This window comes from Thrips palmi, unplaced genomic scaffold (assembly GCF_012932325.1).
Source record: "Thrips palmi isolate BJ-2018 unplaced genomic scaffold, TpBJ-2018v1 HiC_scaffold_11, whole genome shotgun sequence".
In the NCBI taxonomy this organism is placed as follows: Eukaryota; Metazoa; Arthropoda; class Insecta; order Thysanoptera; family Thripidae; genus Thrips; species Thrips palmi.
The window spans coordinates 9,825,796-9,848,075 of NW_023144622.1; the positions used below are offsets into that span (position 1 = coordinate 9,825,796).

At 46.7% G+C, this 22,280-nt stretch overlaps 2 protein-coding genes and 1 long non-coding RNA gene across 3 annotated transcripts in view; 2 read left to right on the top strand and 1 right to left on the bottom strand.

The window, feature by feature from the left end:
• LOC117639639 (aldose 1-epimerase-like) overlaps positions 1-22,280 on the bottom strand; it is a 151,312-nt gene that overhangs the window by 108,442 nt on the left and 20,590 nt on the right. The gene's annotated exons all lie outside the window — the stretch shown is intronic.
• On the top strand, positions 10,246-10,653 carry LOC117639649. The gene is made up of 3 exons (XR_004587379.1): positions 10,246-10,255; positions 10,341-10,520; positions 10,606-10,653. It is a non-coding gene; the product is annotated as an uncharacterized LOC117639649 (long non-coding RNA).
• Positions 12,033-15,387, top strand: LOC117639741 (SH3 domain-containing protein C23A1.17-like). The gene is made up of 5 exons (XM_034375617.1): positions 12,033-12,164; positions 14,276-14,497; positions 14,576-14,680; positions 14,757-15,143; positions 15,224-15,387. The coding sequence occupies exons 1-5, from the start codon at positions 12,033-12,035 to the stop codon at positions 15,344-15,346; spliced, it is 969 nt and encodes a 322-aa protein (XP_034231508.1). The 3' UTR covers positions 15,347-15,387.

The window sequence follows — 22,280 nt, forward strand, 5'->3', positions numbered from 1 at the left end:
GGGAACAAAACATTGTCAAAAAATGTTTAAATAGAATACAGTTAGTATAGTAAAAAAAGGTTTTTTAAACCCATTTCTACACATAGCTGTGTAGTGGCCACCTCTCAATGAACCTGAGTGATTGACAACTGCAAGCAGCTTGTAAGGGGGGGGAAGTCACTATCAATGTTAAAATCAAGAGGGAATTTCACTGTGCAGCTGTTTTTTGAAAAAATTAAAGACTTTCCTGATTTTTTGATTGAAACCTGAAAGGAAACAACGTGTTACAAATAACATGTCACAAACAACAAAAACTTGAATAGTAGAAAGTAACCTAGCAAGGTGCAGAATGAGATAAGGAGGAAGTCTTCCAAAGATCTGCTTCTGTGTTGCCTGGGGAAAGTTTTTCTGAGCACAACTTGGATGACATTTGTATTCTGGTACTCCGCAGGGGGAAGAGAGTTTCTTCAGACAGGACTACAACAAAACACAGAGTACACACATTAAGCATAGAGTTAAAATAAATAACAAAATATGAAAAAGTAAAACAAAAACATGGCAGGTATTAAAGTTTTACCTCAACATCAACAAATTTAGAATTGTCATTGAGGTTCAGAGTCAACATTTGAAAAGTAACTGATGTTATTAAAATGTTGCCACATGAGCACTTCATTTCAGTGAAAAGTTGAGTTCCGAAAAGAGTCACAACTGGTGATTCTGAGTACCATTGACCAGGCACCCTCTGCACGGTAACAGCGCGACATGCGATTCTCTGTGGGCAAGTGTAGACTTGACAATTTTCTCCAGCGACATCTTGCAAATCCGCTGAGCCATTGCGTTTTGTCAAGCGAGACTTGCCAACTAGCAGCTTCCAACACAGCATTGCGGAAACGCAAGATCGAAAGTCAAGAGAGCGCTGGGATTCTGGGTCATGCGAACCCTTTAAAACGGGGAAAGGGTTTCCCAAATGGGGCCGATCGGACGATCCGAAAATTTTTCCCGGGGGACAGTCCGTCAGTCACCGCCGGACAGTTCCCAAATCTTTCCCGGGCTTGCCGGGGAAACGGTCGAAAAGTACCACAATCAAAAGGGTTTCGGGGGGCCGACAGGGCTGGTCGGGCTCGTTCCGGGCCGTCCGAGACGCGTCCGGAAAAAATGAAACTGGCGTTGGCCGAGGTGGGACTACCATGGCTGGATTCGTTCCCGGGCCCCCCTCCTTTGGACTTTCCTCGCTGCTCGCTGTCGACGTCGCTGACCACTGCGCTAACCTGAAAAATGAGGGCCGGGGCCCCCAGGGGAGCCTCTTCACCGGCGCGGCGCTCCTCCCCCCTCTCTGTGGGAGCGCACCGCGCGCTATGCAAGCTAGAAGGGTGCGGTTTTCGACGCGCATCTTGTCTGAATCACCGTATAGCAGGATTTGACATAGCGGCTCACATATTTTAAATTTGCTCTGGGAAAATTTGAGCGGCTTTGGTCGTACTCACTATGTGAAAAAAAAAATATATTCACGGAAATTTCTTTGCTGTCATGCATCACAGATTCAGGGCATTACCGTATTGAACGAGTAATATTTTAACATGCTGCTCTGCATGTTACAGTTTGACGCTGCTTTTTTTTTGCAAAATAAATGTGTGTTCTAATACAGATGACACTGTGTTTGTACCACTTTACTGTGCAATCTGCGCAGGTATAGGCGGGTTAGAGGCGTCCCGCCGGGGTAACCCGTCCCCTCGTGCGACCCGCGTGCGGCGGGGGTTTTCCGCGAGGCAAACAATCCCTTTGGAATTATTTGCTACAAATTCTAGGAATCTGAGGCAAACAAGACTAGGCCTAACCAGGACCGGTCTACTCGCCGTTGCTTTGTCACATGTTCAAAAGTGGTAACTTGTCCTTACAAGATTGAGTGTATCCCGGCCGGTACTAACCCAAGGCATTCCGGTGGTCACCCCTGCATCCGGACTGTATCGGACAGACCGTCGGACAGATTCGGACGCTCCGACAGCCTTCGGCAAATAATCGGGCTGTCCGCTTCGCCTGTCCCCGGATTCGGACTCGAAAAGTCGAGTCCCGGACAGAAAACGGACTGTCCTGGGCCAGTCGGACAGCTTTGGATGTGTCCTCGGCCAGTTTCGGATGATTTCGGTTTGGTAAGGGAAAAGTCAAGTCTCCGGATGGCGTTCGCCCAGGTGCGGCTCGGCTGGGCTGGGCCCGGCGGGCTGCTACGTCACTGCTCACTACCCCCTCCCCTCCGCCTCCCGTTCCCCGTAGGCTGTCGTCTCCCCCCCCCCTCCCCTCCTGCTCCCTTACGGTGGCCTAGCCTGTGGCATCTCTTGTCGGACGATCGGACCAGCACGGTATTCAATACCAATTTAAGATGGTTGTTTTGGAGGAATGAGAAGGTAAGTAATGTTCATTTGATTTTAAATTTTTAATTTAAAGCTTTCGGTTTAGTTTCTGATTGGCTTGAAGTGAAAGAATGGTTGTTATCTGCTCCAAAGGAAACATAACCTCTCCAGCCATAAGTCCAAAAGCAATTTATTTCAGTACTTTTTAATCCTCATCGACTGTTGTTGCTATGCAGGGCTGGGACAGATACTTTATATTTTTACCTAGGTACAGATACAGATACTGGATCAAAAAAGTACCTAGGTACAGTTACAGGTACTTGATCGAGCTCAGTACCTAGGTACAGTTACAGGTACTTTGGCAAAATACCTAGGTACTTTTCAGGTACTTTAGATATTTTGATATTGCAAACACATCCGCCAGTAACGCAACCAAAACAAACCTCGCGCGACTTTTTCGTCCCTTTAAACTTTCTTGCGTCAATGACCCTTTTCATGCCAACGTGTGTGCTGTTTACAACCCCGATTCGTCACGCCGCATCGTCGGCGGCTCCAGGGACCATCCTTGACCTCGCTCCTATAATGGGATGGTTCCGGTAACGCATTTTAGGGATAAACCCTATGATCCCTGCTGAGATGTGTCCATTGTTTCATAGTGCAAGTCCTCTGCGTTCACCTTGGCAGTGCGTGCGGTGACCAGACCTGCCACATGGAGCCCGGAGAAGGCACATAAAAAGGGGAGGGGGCCGAATATCTGTTTCTTCCCCGAAAACAGGCAGTCCTCTGAGTGTCTCTCTATCCCCGCACTGTTGTGAGCGCATCTCATTACCCGTCTTTCCTACATTCGCGCCCAAAAGTACCTGTAAAAGTACCTGCAGTTCTAGGTAAAGTTACTGCCCAAAATGTACTAGGTACAGGTACAGTTACAATTGTGACTTGAGTACCTAGGTACAGTTATAGGTACCAAAAAAGTACCTAGGTACAGTACCTAGGTACTTTTTACCTAGTATTTCCCAGCCCTGTTGTATGTTTGTTCTATTTCTACAAATTCTAATTTCTTTCAAAAAAATAAAATTGCCCTCAAAGTATTTCTCTCATCAAAGTCATTGGGTTTTCTTGAAAAATTAACACACTCTAGCTGGTCTTTTGCCCCTATTTTTAAAACCTTATATTTTAGTATGATAATACCCCTTCTCTTCGATACTAATTTATTTCTTTCGTTCTAGCACCCCAGAAAGTCTTGGCTGACAACTGCTATGTTTGATATCTGCCTTAAGTTTGGTTAAAGCCGGCCCATCCAGAGCTTCTCATAATTTATGTCGTTCCCAGTCCCAAAAAACCATGGATTGCATGGGATCCCATGACACAAATCCCATGACAGCGCACTGAAATCCCATGAGACTGCGGTTCAGCACCATGGACAAGTGGCATGCCATGCAAAATGGAGGTCGTTTCCCATGGTGCAGGCCTAGCACCATGGGAGGACCTTCCCCATGATGTGAACTTTTCCATGGGTTCGGACTTCCCATGGGAAGGCAGTCCTGCTCGTGCGTTGAAGTCTCCGCCTAATTTTCAATTATAGGTCATATCATGTCAACGGTGCCCTCCAGACAAAATATGATTGCAAAATCGGATGTAGCGTCAAAAGTTTAGGGGGTGACAGTTCACCTATAAAATGATTAAATCCAAATCAGGCACTGATCTCATCATTTTGTACTCACAAGGGACTCTGCCAAGGCAAGGAAGGGCTTCCCATGACTCACACTCCATGGTACCTTTCCCCATGAGCAGAGGTAGGAACTTTTCGCGACCTGCGATAAAGCGAAATTTTTTAAAACGCTCTGAAATCAAAATCTGACAGCAGTTCTGGACGAATTGTGTTGTCTGGGACCGAAAACAACTCGCGACATGACGCGAAATTTCAGGGTTTTGGAGCGATGACGCGAAATCGCGCCTATGGCGCGATTTATTAGCGAAATCGGGTGTGGGGCGCAATATTTCGATCGAAAATGCCAGTTTCTCTCAAAAATGCTTGAATACATGCAAAACACATCTAAAATTTAATATTTAGTTCAAAAACAGGGTTACAGGTGCAATTGGGGTTGCCAACCTCCCAGGCAGTTGGCACTATGTCCGCCGTGCCTAAAAACAGGTTAGGTAGGTTGGCTAACCTGTAATAGCAGGAATGGACCTGTCGTGAAACTACAAGGCAAGGGTTTTTTTGTGTGGGAGCTTCTTCTGTGTTTAAAAGTGTCGGAGGTGAGGTAGCAGCAATGCCTCCTGAAAAGGTGACCTTAAAAGATAGAGTGCAGCAGTATGAAGATAAAGGGAAATGGCAGAAAACAACGGCGGTATGCTCTGCACATACTGCAACAAGCGTGTAGAGTGGGCCAAAAAAGACACAGTCAAGAAGCATGTGAACGGTGATGGCCATAAAGAGAAAAAGGAGAAGGCAAAGGCAAAGAAGGAGAACATCAACCTACACTCGAGGAGACTATGAACAGCGCAAAAAGAGAAAGGAGGAAAAACACCAGTTCATACTGGATACAGTTGAAGCCTTCTTATCAGCAAATTTCCAGTGCTCAAGCTTGACAATCCTGTAAGTCAAAACACTTTCATATGCTGTAATATTTTAGTGGAGTAAACAGGGCTAATGATTTTTTTTTAATTTTCAGGAAATAAGGAAGTGGTTGGACAAATATGTGAAAGGAAGGGGGGACCTCCCAGTTTCCAAGGTGCTGAGGGATGTTTATATACCTGAGGTTGCCAAAATCCATGAAGAAAAAATCAAGACAGAGCTGAAGGACAAGGACATTGTTGTGTATAGTGATGAAACGACGGACGGCGGTGGCAGGTGTGTGTACAACATAATGTTCCAGACTGTCGACCCGGCTGCAGAGCAAAAGCTGTACCTAGCAGCATCTACTGTGCTCGATGCTGCTAACTCAAGAAACTGTCCCAATGCTGTCCTAGACAGCCTGAAGAGATATAAAAAAAATTTTGGAAGAAGTAGCTGCCTTTAATGCAGACTCTGCTAGATACATGACAAAATGTTTCAAGATTCTCCAAAGTCTCAACGAAGATCTTCTGCTATACAATGCTGGCCCCACAAGCTCCACCATGTTGGAAACACATTCCAGGAGAGCCTCCCAGAATTAAACTTGGCTGTAAAGCATGTAAAGAAAATATTCTTGAATGCTAGAAAGAGGAAAAATGAGTACTTGGTCTTCCTAAAAGACAAGTACCCTGACAACAAATCCAAATGGAAAGGATTTCCCTCTCCCATCATCACCAGGTGGAATTCATGGAAAAAGGGCTGTGAACTACTTGAATGAATTTTTTGATGACATCTTGGAGTTTCTGGAAGAAGAGTCTAAAAATGATGATCATAATTTTGAAGGGGAGGATGATGAAGAAACAGGCAGAATTGGAGGTAGTGTTGGGTGGCTGAAAACTCTGACCAGCCAGCAGAAGCAAAAATTTAAAAATATGCTGAATTTGTGGCAGTGAAGAGCAAAGGTGTGGAAAATTTCTATTAAACAGCTTCAAAGCAAAAAAAGCCAACTGGGCATGTCATCTACCAGAAACTCGATGCCATTGAAAGGAAGTTTGCTCTCATTATGTCAGAAAACTGTGGCTGCTTTAAGATCTGCCATTTTGGACTCTCTTCCTAGAAACAAACAAACTGAATACATTACCACTCTGCAAGCAGCAGCTAAAGCCGCCAGAGCAGCCTTAGTTAAATACAGCAAGTCGGACCCAGCAAGAAATTGTTCCTCAGCCTTGAGGCTTTGCTTAGCCCAAGGGCTCTAGGGAGGTCCCAAATTTCCCCCCTTTAATGATAAAAGACCACATGAAGAACATACCATTTGTCAAAAAACTATCATGTGAGGAATTCATGACTGGCCAAGCTGCTCTGATGCAAATGGTGCGGGAAGAGACCAACAAGCCAGACTTCAAAAGTATTAATGTGGTGAGCCTGCTCTGTGCCCTCAAAAATGGTCATCTTTCCTTTTCCAATGCTTGCCTCAAGGCTCTCTGGGTTCTGCCGGCTAACGCGAATTCCGAGCGCTCCATCAGCACCTACAACATCGTTGTTGATGACAGAAGACGCAAGTTGAAGCCCGAGAATTCGGAGAGGCTGACAATAGTCTACTTCAACATGAATGAATACAATACAGGGAAAGGGGAAGTGCTGACCAAAAAGTTGAAGAATCCCAGGAGGAACTGCTGACTCTCAACCTTTGGGTTTGGACTAGAACAGAATACAGATCCAGATGATTTGTGAATGAATTAAGGAGTAATTGAATTGTCAATTCAATTACTCCTTAATTCACAAATCATCTGGATCTGTATTCTGAATTGATAATTCTAACTTCCTAGTCCCACAAGTGTGATGATTGATTTAATAATTTATTGAATTAAACTAAGATTATTGTACTTCAAACAAAACTTATGTTTGAATACCTGTTCCTGTTGTTTTTAATGTTCCTTGCTCTATGCTATGCTTAGAGTTGTTGATATTTGTATTTGACATTTATTTTATGCATTGTGACAAATAAATGTGAGTTTTAATGAACATGCCTTTTCTTCCCTTACAAAAAATATTTAGGGGGAAAAAAAAAAGCATTTTTGGTAGCGCTAGGTACCTTTAACGTCAAAAACACCTATATTCAAGCATTTGAGAGAAAAATAGGGCATTTTCGTCGAATTCGCGATAAAACGCGATTTTTTTTGTTTTTAGAGCGAAAAATTCGGAGGTCATGCCGCGAAAAGTTCCTACCTCTGCCCATGAGTCGCAAGACACCATGAGAAGTTGTTCCAAAAATCACGGGGAATCGTTCCCATGGAAAGAATCGGCCCATGGCATCCCATGCCCCCATGGCTCATGGGATGCCCATGGTTTTTTTGGACTGGGGTACTCTTTAATTTCAAAGTAAGTTATCCGCTTTTCCCTTATTTTTGAAGAAACCCTTTATACTGTTGTCTTGATTTGTTTTTTAAATTTTTTTTACAAATTCTAGGGTTACATTGAAGAGGCGGCATGAAAATGATAATTCGATTATAATTGAGAACCCCACTTGTTGTTTGAAGTGGGCGGCAACAGCTCAAGAAAATAAAAATATGTCTATTCTGGACTTCCAGTTATTGACGGAGTCACTAACTTCATTACATCTCCTTTTGTTTACAATTTCAAGAACCTATAAAGCCCCAATCCGACTGACTCACTCACTGACTCACTGACTCACTGACTCACTCATAGAAAAGTTTGGGGTCAAGGAGTGGTCGTGAGACTTGCGGTTTTTTCCATTCGATTCCAAAATTTTTTGGGAAAATGGGGAAAAAACCCCAAAAATTGAAAATTCCTCACCGTTTCCGAGAAAACCTACTTTATCTACAAAAAAGGGGAACAAATTTCTCACGTTTCCGAGCAAACCTACTCAATCTTCAAAAAAGGGGACCGACCGACTAAAAATTTTTTTTCGCCCATCGGTAGGTCTGGTCGAGACATTTCCGAAACTGTGCCGCAATCGGGTCCCCCTCACCGGGAACATCCTCAAAAACGATTAAATAGGCCTAAATTCAACAAAATCCACTCAATCTTCAAAAAAGGGGACCGACCGACTAAAAATTTTTAGTCGCCCCATCGGTAGGTCTGGTCGAGACATTTCCGAAACTGTGCCGCAATCGGGTCCCCGTCACCGGCAACATCCTAAAAAACGATTAAATAGGCTTAAATTCAACAAAATCCACTCAATCTTCAAAAAAGGGGACCGACCGACTAAAAATTTTTATTCGCCCCATCGATAGGTCTGGTCAAGACATTTCCGAAACTGTGCCGCAATCGGGTCTCCGTCACCGGCAACATCCTCAAAAACGATTAAATAGACCTAAAATTATTCAACAAAATCCACTCAATCTTCAAAAAAGGGGACCGACCGACTAAAAATTTTTAGTCGCCCCATTGGTAGGTCTGGTCGAGACATTTCCGAAACTGTGCCGCAATCGGGGCACCGGCACCGGCAACATCCTCAAAAACGATTAAATAGGCCTAAATTCAACAAATCCACTCAATCTTCAAAAAAGGGGACCGACCGACTAAAATTTTTTAAACGCCCCATCGGTAGGTCTGGTAGAGACATTTCCGAAACTGTGCCGCAATCGGGTCTCCGTCACCGGCAACATCCTCAAAAACGATTAAATAGGCCTAAATTCATTCAACAAAATCCACTCAATCTTCAAAAAAGGGGACCGACCGACTAAAATTTTTTAGTCGCCCCATTGGTAGGTCTGATCGAGACATTTCCGAAACTGTGCCGCTATCGGGTCTTCGTCACTGGCAACATCCTCAAAAAACGATTAAATAGGCCTAAATTCAACAAAATCCACTCAATCTTCAAAAAAGGGGACCGACCGACTAAAAATTTTTATTCGCCCCATCGGTAGGTCTGGTCGAGACATTTCCGAAACTGTGCCGCAATCGGGTCCCCGTCACCGGCAACATCCTCAAAAACGATTAAATAGGCCTAAATTCAACAAAATCCACTCAATCTTCAAAAAAGGGGACCGACCGACTAAAATTTTTTAGTCGCCCCATCGGTAGGTCTGGTCGAGACATTTCCGAAACTGTGCCGCAATCGGGTCTCCGTCACCGGCAACATCCTCAAAAACGATTAAATAGACCTAAAATTATTCAACAAAATCCACTCAATCTTCAAAAAAGGGGACCGACCGACTAAAAATTTTTAGTCGCCCCATTGGTAGGTCTGGTCGAGACATTTCCGAAACTGTGCCGCAATCGGGGCACCGGCACCGGCAACATCCTCAAAAACGATTAAATAGGCCTAAATTCAACAAAATCCACTCAATCTTCAAAAAAGGGGACCGACCGACTAAAAATTTTTAATCGCCCCATCGGTAGGTCTGGTAGAGACATTTCCGAAACTGTGCCGCAATCGGGTCTCCGTCACCGGCAACATCCTCAAAAACGATTAAATAGGCCTAAATTCATTCAACAAAATCCACTCAATCTTCAAAAAAGGGGACCGACCGACTAAAAATTTTTATTCGCCCCATCGATAGGTCTGGTCGAGACATTTCCGAAACTGTGCCGCAATCGGGTCCCCGTCACCGGCAACATCTTCAAAATCAATCAATTGTCATCAAGAACATATAAAGCCCCAAAATCCGACTGACTGACTCCCTCACTCATCAATCAAGAACCTATATAGCCCCAATCCGACTGACTCACCCACTGACTCACTCACTCATTCACTCATAGACATGTTTGGGGTCAAGGAGTGGTCGTAGAGACCTGCGGGTTTTTTCATTCGATTCCAAATTTAATGGATTATTTGAGAAACATCTCAAAAGTTGAAAATTTCTCACTGTTTCCGAGCAAACCTACTCAATCTTCTAAAAAGGGGACCGAATGACTATAAAATTTTATTCGCCCCATCGGTAGGTCTTGTCGAGAATTTCCGAAACTGTGCCGTAATCGGGACCCCGCCACCGGCAATTGGGCAATCATCATCAAGAATCTATATAGCCCCAATCCGACTGACTGACTCACTCACTCACTTACTCACTCAAAGAAATGTTTGGGGTCAAGGAGTGGTCGTAGAGACCTAAGGTTTTTTTCGTTTCACCTCTATCCTTGTCAAAGCAGTCTTCAATATTTTCCGGACCTTGTATGCACCCATTGACTGCCACAGTAGCAAATGCAATACAAGCTATGTATTTGGGCAGTAAAAGTAGCCTTATTATATGGTCAAAAGCGGTTAAATAGAGCTTTCAAAGAAGCAGGACATTTACTTCCTTAGAAAATTTGCCTTTGGTCACCACGGACTTACTAAATACTCCGGCACGCGCTCCACACATGCGGAGGTCTGGGGGCGGAGCCCCCAGCGAGCAGCGCGAGTTAGATAAATGTAAGTAGACTCATCTCTTGTTTCACCCTATCTTATTTAAATTATGACTTATCTGATTGTTTTTCTTTTAATCTCCTCATTTCAGACAAGTAATTTGGAGATGGAGCAATATGTGGCCCTCGTTTATGATTCTGGACACCACATTTTGGTTTTGAGTTGCCCGAAGCAGTCACTGAACACTATTTTTGTTTTGTTCTGATCTCGACATTGTCGATAGAGTCCAACTCATCACTGCATCTTCTTTTATGGACTATTTTTATAAAATGTGAGTACTCTCCTCTTCTATTTTATCATAACATATTTAATTGATTAATTTATTGATTGTTTTTCTTTTATTGTCCTCATTCCAGACAACTTATCAAGAAATGGAGTAATATGTAGTTATGGATCACCACATTTATAACTTCATGTTTCCCGCAGCAGCCACTGAAAACAACTTTTGTTTTGTTTTGATCAGGACATGTCCACAGTCCACAGTCCACTTCATCACAACAACTATTTTATGGAATATTTAAACAAAATGTAGGTAGATTCTCCCCTCATGTTATTGTAGTGTAGGGCACTAATAGTGATGAGGAACGGATAAGTGACGAGAGAGAGTAGGGATTCACTGGTATATTAGGGAGGTGCGCACAGACCGAGACCAGGCTACAGACTGTTAGTAGTATAGGTAGGACTTTTGGACACTTGTCTCCTGGGTCGGACTTTTGGACACCTTGAGCGTGGGTAACCTAACCGAACCTAAGCAGGTCTGATCTTGAGCGTGGGTAACCTAACCGAACCTAAGCAGGTCTGGACCCGCCCCTGGGTCGGACTTTTGGACACCTAAGCAGGTCATCATCTTGAGCGTGCGTAACCTAACCGAACCTAAGGTGGACCAGCCTCGGTGCGCTCCCCTCTGGTTCCGCCGCTGGTGCCGCGAGGCGAAGCCGCGGCGCGCTCCCCTCCCTCGGCCCGCCCCTGCCATCGCGCCGCGGCCAGGTGTGGAGCGGTCCCGCCAGCTCGCCGCGAAGCCGCGTGCACCTGCCCGCGAGGCGTGAAGCCGGTGAGCACCCCTGTGCCGCCAGCGGTCCTCCGGTGGGTCTTGGAGTGGTCCACGGTGCGCCGCGCGCACCACGGGGCCGTGCAGCAGCTCGCAGCAGAGCGCCGTGAAGCAGCGCCACGTAGTGGCCGCCGCGCTAACTACTGGCCTCAACAATGCTCACCGCGTGCCACTGCGCATCGCTTCTGCGCAACGCGCCGCAGCGCGCCGAAGCAGACGCCGCTCGTCAAAGCTTCATTTCTCTTTTACCGACTCTTATTTCTCTCATCACCCAATGGAATTATGATCGGAACAGTATTTCCTATCGCCTCGTGCACTCTGATTTCTTTAATGTGGTCCTCGCTGTTGATAAACACAAGTTCCGTGCCGGCTGTCTGAAGGCTTTAGCCTCGAACCCAAAGCCGACGGAGCGCAACAGGTTTTTAGTGTTTTTAACCGTGTATCAACGATTCCGAAGAGAAAAAATACTGCGAGACGATTTTAAATGATGAATGCAACCAACTTTTCTTTTCGGCGCGTTCAAAATCACTCGCAATCTCGCTATGAGAGTAACGCGTCCGGGAGGTTCGCTGTGATTCGTCTAAAATACCGATTTTTGGCCAATGAGCGAAAAGCGCGCGAAACCCCCTCCCCGCCGGCGGGAGGAAAAGGGGAGGGGGTGGTGGATAAATTGAGGCGCGCCGGCCCAGCGCGGCACTTGTGTTTTCGCCGCCACCGTCGTGAGTCCTAGTCAAGATGAGCCGCACCTGGAGGACGGGGGACTTCAAGCGCGCGCGTTTGTCAGAGAGTAGCAGCGAGGACGACTTCGGCCACCCCATGGACGTCGTCCAGATAGATCTGGACGAGTTGGAGAAGGATCTCGAGTTGGTGAGTAGAGTGTGTGATTCTCGTTGTGGCGAAGCTCCACCTGTTTGTCCTCCCGGTGCGATAACCTCGCTCGGTAGGATTTTTCTAAGGCGGAAGCTATGCCCGATTTCGTACCGGTGCGAGGCCGTTCGACTCTCTGTAGAGCCGTGGCGTTTCCTCGCACCGTATTTTCTTATTCAAATCGGTAACCTCCAAAATTTATTTTCCCTTCCAGCTCTGTTGAGTGTAGTGTTCGTTCAAACCGCGTCATGTTTTAACTTGTCTGCCTCGCCCGTGCCACGCTACGCCGTGCCGGGCAGGCTGTGTCCGTTACGTTCAAACCGCGTCTTGTTTTAACTTGTCGTTGGCCGCCGGCCGGCGTGTCCGTTTGTCCGGCGCGCGCTTCTCGGAATCGCGCCACGCCACGCCGTGCCATGGCTGGCTGTGCTGCGCCGCGCAGTAGATTGTGTCCTAACGTCTCGTTCTTGATCTCCGTCATGCTCCCCGTGTCCCCGCCTCGTTTGAGGCGTTTCCGCGAGCGTGGGAAACCTTTCCCGCCGGCGGCCGGGGCGCAGTCAGCTGACTGCCGCGCCGACTCGCTCTCTCTCGCACCTCAGGCTGGCTGTCGGCTTGCCGCGCCGCCCCTCCCCTACAGTGTACCGGCGCTGCGCGGTGCAGCGCTGGGCCGGGGTTCGAATCCCAGTCGTGTCTCGCGTCGCGCTCGGTATAGTTAGTCTTACTGGTGAGGTATAGTTCGTCCATGTGGGTGGGTGGGAGTGACGCTGCCATGGAGGCCCCGTCAACGTCTGTGTAAGTCAGCTGCCTTGCGCAGCTCAACAGTGCTTGCTTGCTTGCTTCTGAAATTCTCGCTAAAGCATGTGTTTTGCTTTCTTGAAGTTTTTGAAGCTTTCCCTCATGCTGTACGTTTCCACGTGTATTCAGTGCTAAAGAAATGTGAATACAATCGGAATCGTACACCGTGTTTTCGCACGCCAATATCTGCGGTTCCACTGAGAACGGCCGGTAATGGCATGTGATTTTCTTTGTGTTTTGCCTTGAAAACTAATCGATTCTTTACCCTTAATGGTTTCAGTCCACATCGAGCGGAGATGAGAGTGAGAGCGCGCAGCACCCCTGGGAGGTCCAGCAGGTTACAACTCCGCCCTCCCCGTCGCACGTACCCGCACCACCTGCTTCCTGGCTGCCGCCCCTCCCCACCGGCACTCCACCTGCTTCATGGCTGCCACCCCTCCCCACCGGCTGCACCTCTCCCAGAGCTGCCCCTGCGCCCTGGCACCCCGAGGGACGAGCCGGCTGTAAGTGCTTTTACACCCTATATTTTCGATGTACTTTTCTCGCCGTTGTCAAGTCACGTTCCGTTAACTGCACTTTTGATCAGGGTTGTTAAAGTTAATTTAACGATTAACGACGATAATCGATTTTCGATAAGTTAATTCAACGGTTAACGTTAACTCGATAACATCTTGCAGACCAGTTATCGTTATCGAGTTATCGTTAACACAATCCGGTAACTAGCGTTAACTAAGTAACTAATTCCCCCAAATTGTAGAAATGCACGCAAAATTTTTCAGCAAAAACGTTTCTGACGTTCGTATTTTTGCGCCGCTGGCACTCCGCCGTGCCCAATCGCCGGCCCCAACGGTAATGGGAGTCAAGTCAGTACTGGGAGTAAGTCGTCACTTAGTAACGCGCTAGTCAGTCAGTGTAAGTTTGTAGAACTTTCAATTTTGATCTTTTTAACTCCCTATTTATAATTGTATTCATTTTATCAGTTAAAGATAGGTAATGCATACATAATAGTCCAATTAGACATTACTTTTGGGTATTTAATGTTGTGTTTTATTGTCCTTCATTACTCCATTTAAAAAAAGTTAGTTACTTTGAACGATTTTCGTTAAAAGTAACTTATCGATAACTCGATAATGTGGCTGAGAAGTGTTAACGTTCTCGTTATCGTAACAGGAGTCGGAAATTAACTTAACAATTACTCGATAACCAAAAAAATTAACTTTAACAACCCTGCTTTTGATTCACTGAAACCGCAAGTAATGGATCGTGTGACGAAAGGGTTGGAACTTGTTACTAACTGCATCGAATTTGTTCTGTTTCAGGAGGATCCTGATAAGGAGAATAGGGCGCCGTCCCCCTGGGAGGAGGAGGAGAAGGCCCAGGTTTCACCCCCATGTGAAGCTGAGGCTCTTGACTTCATGCACGCGTGGCTGGAGCAGTGTCGGATGCCGCCGCCGCCGCCCCCACGCGATCCGGGGCCAGGAGGACCGGCTGTGGCACGCAAAGTGCCGATTAAACCGCTCGCCCCGTACAAGGACGATGGGGTGAGTATCTGCATGTTTGTTTTTTGTTTTTTTTCCCGTCCCTCGCTCCTTTTTTACGCTAGTTTTCGAAAATTTCAGTCGGTCCTTTTACCGCCGTCGCCCCCGCCGTCGCCCCCTCCACCCCCTCAGCCCGAGCCTCTGCCTCAATTTCCTGACGGGGTGGCGCCTGGTGGTTCATGTGCTGTAAGCCCTTTTTTCCCCTCACGTGCATGTACCACGTCAATGTGTCTAACCATGTTTTTTGTTCATCTGTTCATAGGTCCCAACACCATGGGTGGGGGCAAACGCCCAGGACCCCCTCGGGCTGTTAACGCCAGTGCCCACTAAGAGTAGCACTCCTCGCCGTAAATCATCATCAGTATGCACGCAGACGCCAGTACGTCGAACGAAGGAGAAGTCGACTCAGACTACTGGACCTGCTACTTCAGCTGCTGTCAGCCTTCCCTCTGCTACTTCAACTGTTGCCAGTCCGCCTGTCAACCTTCCCTCTGCTACTTCAACTGCTGCTTCAACTGCTGCCAGTCCGCCTGTCAACCTTCCCTCTGTGGTGCCATTGATGTCAGTCCCTCGGCCTGCGTTAGTCGTTCCCCCCAGGCGCATCAGAGTGATGCCCCCTTCCCCTTCGTCTATGCCGCGTCTTCGTGAGGTGTGTACTCTATTTTCCCTACTTTCGTGTATGACCATTTTTTTTTCAGTGTCTAATCACAGATGAAAATTTTGTTGTAGACTGTCCCAGTACCCTACCCTCACCATTGGCCGCGCAGGGCTTGGCCTAGATATTACTCAGTGCGGGGGCCGAGACCTGGGTCCTACTGGACCAGCCGTGGGCCAGTTGAAGACCAATTCTAATTTTCTTCCGTGGGCCTGTTGAAGCCCATTAAGCTTTTTTTTGATTCTTGATCTTCTCGTAAAACTTTTTTGGATGAGATCTTCTTCTTCTCGTAAAACTTTTTTGAGATGTTGTTTAATTTTCTTATCAAACTTTTTTTTTTGATGAGATCTTCTTCTTCTTCTTCTCGTAAAATTTTGGAGATGTTGTTTAATATACGCTTTTATTAAAGAAATCTTTCATTCTAAACAGTGTCTTGTGTTTCCTTTCCGCAACTTTTCTATCGAGTCACCTTTATGAGACAGAACTTCTCTACGAGTTAACTTTCTTTGAGTCAAACCTACTCTTGATTTCAAATTCATTTTCTTATTCGCTTACTGCACAACTTTTTCTGATTCAACTTTTCGACTCTGCTTGACACACTTGAAGCTTTTCCGAAATAGAGTTACGAGTCAACTGATTGAAATAATTTGAGCTACGCTTCCATTCTCTAACAGCACTACAAGATCAAATGTGTGCTTAGTACACAGCTATGGGAGCGTACTTGCAAGCACACATCTATAGCTGTATGCTTGGCCAAGCACACATCTATAGGTGTGTGCTTGGCAAGCACACAGCTACAGGTGTATGCTTGGCAAGTACATATCTATAGGTGTATGCTTGGCCAAGCACACTTTAATCCCACCCATTTAATGGCATACACCTACAGATGTGTGCTTGTCCAAGCATACATCTATAGATGTGCACTGTGGCAAACGGAAAATTCTGTAAGCAGCTTGTGGGAATTCTCCGTAGCCCCCTTATCAATCTTCTCCGTAGGCTCTTACAGTATTTTCCGTAGGACCGCACAGTATTCTCCGTAGGACCTTACAGTGATCTCTTTGGCAGGCTGCCTTCCTTGGCAGACCGTGGCAATGGGCGTGATCCCCTCCAAAAGAGCATTTGCTCATCAAAATCTACACTTATGTGGCTAAACTTTCGGTCGGAGGTCTGAATGGGTTCTATTTTCGTTATCAGCAGCCTCAAAAACATTTAAAACGACATTGAACTTGACAAAAAGTTGAAAGTTCCAAAAAAATTGTCTTTTTCCTGCCGTTTTTAAAGTGTTTTTTGGCTAATATGACCGAATGGATTGAGATAGAAAGCTGAATTTTGGTGTGTGGCGAGCCAAGGATATGCCCAATGACCCTGCAAAATCTCAGTAGAATCGGCCGAGCCGTTTAGGAGGAGTAGTGCGGACACACAGACACACACACAGACAGACAGACAGACAGACAGACAGACATCAACCCCACTGGAGTAACAGGCTTCGCTATCGCTCAGCCAATAAAGCATGATCAGACGTTTCCATTTCCGTCTCGGAAACATCATTTGGACATCTGGTTCAGTTTCTATGGCTGTTTTTAGAAAAATCCGTAAAAGTCGAATTTTCGAATTTTCAACGTCGATGCGCGAGGGTCAAGCTTTCAGTTACAGACCTGGCCCAGATCGCGTTGAGTTTGTATGGCCATGAAGTAACTTTGGCGCGTTATTACGTTTGCGATAGCGAAAAATCGTGTTTCACGGCCCACCCTAATGGTCACACGGTGGACATTTTCCCATAGGTTGTTTCGGGTTCAACAAGTGATGATACGAAGGTCACCTTCCGTAATTTTGTGAAGAATAAGTCACGGAAGAGAGAGAAATAGCCAGTTTTCTTTTGATGTGGTTGAGTCACATACTACAGCATGGCAATGTTGTCTTAAAGGTGTTGGTGAGCATGACGGAACTTACAAAACGACACTTTAGCAGCTTACAAAACCTAGAAAAACCAAAGGTAGATTGACTTATCCACATGAGGACATGGTCTTTGTTTAGTAAAACAAATTTGAATTGCCCAAGCTACGAAATCAACCTCAGTTCAGGCGCAAGGCCCCGGTGACCTGAAGTGACCCCCTACGCACGGAATCCCCCTGAACGGCTCGGCCGATCTGGCTGAGATTTTGCAGGCTTATGAGGTATGTCCAAGGCTCGGCACACGCGAAATTTCACCATCCTAGCTCAAGTGGTTCAGTTTTTATAGCCGAAAAACACCTAAAAAAAACGGCGAAAAATCGAGTTTTCTGCAGGCAGATCACTTCTGTCTTGAAGAAAGGGGTGTCTGGGGGGCGGAGGTCCCCAACCTCGACAAGTTAAAAAGTTACAAAGGTCAAGATCGTGTTATCTGTAGATTAAGCAACTCTTTCTAGAATTAAGGGGGGTCTGGGGGGCGGAGCCCCACAGCATGCAACACGTAAGAAGTAACCGACGATGGACAAGCCAATGCCTGCCGAAGGCAGGCTAGCGCCGCAGGCCAAGGTAGGTACGCCAGGCGCGGATTGGAGGAACAGGCCGCGAGACATCGCGAAGCCTGTTACGACAAGACGCGGTCTGGCGTAAACCTACCTTGTTTTATAACAACTCCCTCATCTAGTAACAATAATGTAATCGTGATTCAAAACAGTTGTGCTGTCGTTGGACAGGTTTTCTGTTTAGAAACAGACCAAGTGTAAGTTTTAATACATTGTTGTCAGGTTACAAAGATCTTGTTTAACAAGGTAGGTATACGCCAGACCGCGTCTTGTCGTAACAGGCTTCGCGATATCTCGCGGCCTGTTCCTCCAATCCGCGCCTGGCGTACCTACCTTGGCCTGCGGCGCTAGCCTGCCTTCGGCAGGCATTGGCTTGTCCATCGTCGCTTACTCCTTACGTGTTGCATGCTGGGGGGCCCCGCCCCCCAGACCCCCCTTTATTCTAGAAAGAGTTGCTTCATCTACAGATAACACGATCTTGACCCTTGTAACTTTTTAACTTGTCGAGGTTGGGGACCTCCGCCCCCCAGACACCCCTTTCTTCAAGACAGAGGTGATCTACCTGCAGAAAACTCGATTTTTCGCCGTTTTTTAGGTGTTTTTCGGCTATAAAAACTGAACTAGTTGAGCTAGGATAGTGAAATTTCGCGTGTGCCGAGCCTTGGACATACCTCATAAGCCTGCAAAATCTCAGCCAGATCGGCCGAGCCGTTCAGGAGGAGTAGTGTACACACACAGACACACAGACAGACAGACGGACAGAGAGAAGAAACTTTTCAACCGCACTGGAGTAACAGGCTTCGCTATCGCTCAGCCAATAACAGCACGATGAGATCAACACAAATATTGCAAAGACGTCATCGAATCGGTTCCTTGTATGCATTTGACACGAGATGAGATAGACGCCAGAAGAAGGTAGTTAGAGAGAAAAAAAAAGGCCACTTGGCCGGTGATTGATAGCTCACAGTTCCTATGATGATTGACACAGAGGTTTGAAATTTTGACGGGACCTTGACGTATGCTTTGGTAGCATTTGAACCAAAAAAGAACGCAATCGCCGATGGTCACCTTCAAACGGCACTAAAAGGCCTCAGTTTTTGTCCCGTCCCGTTTATTTTTTGTAAAATAATGACGGAGGGACGGGCATATAGTATGATGCATGCTGTGCGTCCGTTCGTTCGTCCGTTCGTCCGTTCGTCCGTTCGTTCGTCCGAGGACTTCCCGTGGTCCGATCTTGACCAAATTTGGTATGCAGCCCCCTTGGGTGACCCTAAGAACCGCCCGGTGGCAGCAAATCCGATCCGAGCCCCGGGGGCGCTGCTGCAGGTGCATCATGGTCTAGGTCGAGGAGAATTTCGGCAACGGATACAGCTAACAGGGCATGTAGGGGTATTTTTGGAATCGGGGCGACGAGACAAAACCAATGACGCCAGTTTCAAGCGAATCGAAGAAGTTTGGACCCGGGTTCAATTTCCAGTGGGGTATATTTTGAACATTCTTTTTATTCGAGTTTTTGCATTGTTTCTTATGTTTTTGATGACGGAAATAACATCCATTTTGACCCCAGACTCAGGTTCAAACCCGTCAGGGCTAAACAAAGGCGAAATTCACACATTTGTTAATGTACGGGACGGGCCAAAGTTGCCGATGTATATCGCTACTTTTCCTGTTAGGTTATTGTAAAAAAATGACGGAGGGACGGGCATATAGTATGATGCATGCTGTGCGTCCGTTCGTTCGTTCGTCCGTTCGTCCGAGGACTTCCCGTGGTCCGATCTTGACCAAATTTGGTATGCAGCCTCCTTGGGTGACCCTAAGAACCGCCCGGTGGCAGCAAATCCGATCTGAGCCCCGGGGGCGCTGCTGCAGGTGCATCATGGTCTACATGGGGTCGAGGAGGATTTCGGCAACGGATACAGCTAGTAGGGCATGTAGGGGTATTTTTGGAATCGGGGCGACGAGACAAAACACATGGTGCCAGTTTCAAGCGAATCGAAGAAGTTTAGACCCGGGTTCAAATCCCAGTGGGGTATATTTTGAACATTCTTTTTATTCGAGTTTTTGCATTGTTTCTTATGTTTTTGAGGGCGCTGATGACGGAAATAACATCCATTTTGACCCCAGACTCAGGTTCAAACCCGTCAGGGCTAACCAAAGGCGAAATTCACACATTTGTTAATGTACGGGACGGGCCAAAGTTGCCGATGTATATCGCTACTTTTCCTGTTATTTAAAACAGTGAAATTGAGCAATTTCGGGACCTAAAACTGGCCGAACCCGATCTCGTAGAGCCTCGTGCGACACGGCATTCGAATGAGCACACATTTTTGCGTACCTGAGACCCATTTGGGTCTCAAACCCCCCAAACCCTCGACAACAGCCATTTTTGGGGTGTTTAGACCCATACCTAAACCACAGGAGGTGTCGGGTTTCATCCAAGTGTTTTTTCGGCAGTTCGAATGCATACAAGGAACCGATTAAACACCATAGGTGCCCGCTTCTAGGATGTCGCCGGCCTTTTTTTAGGGGTTCCCAAGAACCCCTATTGTCCGAGGTCCGTGGATTCCTCCCCCCCCCCTCTTCGATTTTCAAATAAACACCCGATTGACAAATCTCGTGACTAAAGACGTCCCAAGAATGTCCCCCCAGGAACGAGGAACGTTCCTTTAGGTACTACGCAGGGAGCTCCCCAATGGCAACGGGGCGTGTTCCTAGGAACGTACCTGGTCATAATCCCTACGACCATCCTAGGTAGTTCCTGCAGAAACGTTCCCAGTGGGATGTCCTGGGAACATGAAGGCGCGGCGTGCACAAGATGTACTTTTTTCGTACCCGGAGGCATGTTCTTGTGGGAACGTTCCTTTCGGCACAGCCTGGGGATGTGACGGCAAGGCATGTGGCCGTGACTGCTGCGTGCCCTCCGTTTGAGCGGTAGCACGACACAGCGAAAGAATACCATGGGCCAAGATCGTCACCTTTCATATTTCATGGGTCAAGGATTCGATTTGCAGTCGATTGGCAATATCAGATTTTAGATTGGACGCATAGTTTTAATGTTTTAACTGTTTTGAGAAATGACGTTGGAGACTTCGACGCACGGGTAATCGTCAAGCGACCACTGGAAGGTCCATCATACGTGCACGTGGACACGTGCTGGACATGTCTCTGAAAGGACGTGACCTGTACAGCCCATCTGGAACGAGTACCGAACGCACATGCCTAACACGTGACTGTGGTCACGGCCAATGTACAAAACACAAAGGACGTGAGGGGATAGTACCATCTGCAACGCGTTTCACACTATGGCTGGTTGTATCCGCGGGGGCGTGACAATGACGTGACTGTCGGCATGATCCCGATAGGCACGTGATGGAGACGTCACTACCAGTACGTGCCCCAGGGAACGGCCCGGTTACGCCCGGGCGAAGTTCCCTCAGGTATGATCCCTAAGACCTCCCGCCAGAAATGGTCCCTCCCACATCCCCTGAGGACTGCCTCAGGAACTGCTCCCAAAGTGGTTCCTTCAGGAATGGGAACTAGTTTTGTCAACCGGGCAACGCTAAACTATTTCAACTATAAAAAAAACGAAAATTCCAATTTTTTTTCGAAAATTCATCGTGGATATTTTCCGTAAACGCGAAAAACATAAATTTGAAACAATCGAAAACCAGAACCGTTCATGATATGAAAAAATGGTTCAAATAAAAAATGTACCACTCCTCAAAACTAAACCTCCTGGCTCATCAAAGTGACAAGAAATTGTCTGTGTTCTGAGAAAATGGTTAAAACATGAAAAAAAAATCGCCATGGCAACGACACGACACCATCATGCCAACTTGTCAAAATTTAAAGTGACCCATCAAAAGAAATCAACACGCCGTGAAATTCGAAAATGCCAATGCTAGCGCATTGCACTGTGTCTTGACATTGGAACATCTTTGAAATCCGTCATTGGTAAAACGTTCGTAGCAGAAAAGACGCAATAAATTAATTTTCGTGGGTTGGCAACAATTTTCTCGGTGTCTGCGCCCTTTCGAAAATCGCGAGACTGAAAAAACGAGTAGTCGCGCATTGAAACTGCCCCTTCATTGTTGCTGAGGTTGGATTGTTTGGCATGCTTCTAAAGGCTGCGGTTGACTTGTCATGTTCTCCTCAATTCTGTGACCAGCTAAACGGTTGGTTTGACAAACCGCACTCGCACTCCGTAATAAAGGTGTTCTTAAGGAAGGCCCAAAGAGTACCCACCCGTTGAGGGAGAACGATTAGCCGCTTTAGATTAGTCGCAGTGGGTGCCTAAAGTCAGCTCAAACCACGATTTCTGCACATTTGTTACCGTTTCAACAAACTTTGCTGCAATACCGCCCCCAAACTAAGGCGGCTAATCGCACTCCGCAACAAAGGTGTTTCAAAGGAAGGCCCAAAGAACACCCACCCGTTGAGAGAGAACGATTAGCCGCCTTAGATTAGATGCAGTGGCTGCCTAAAGTCAGCCCAAACCACGATTTCTTCACATTTGTTACCGTTTTGACAAACTTTGCTGCAATACCGTTCCCAAACCAGGACTCCTTTTTATTGGTATTTCAAAACTTACTTTTAAACCAGTTATGAAACTGGGAACACCCTG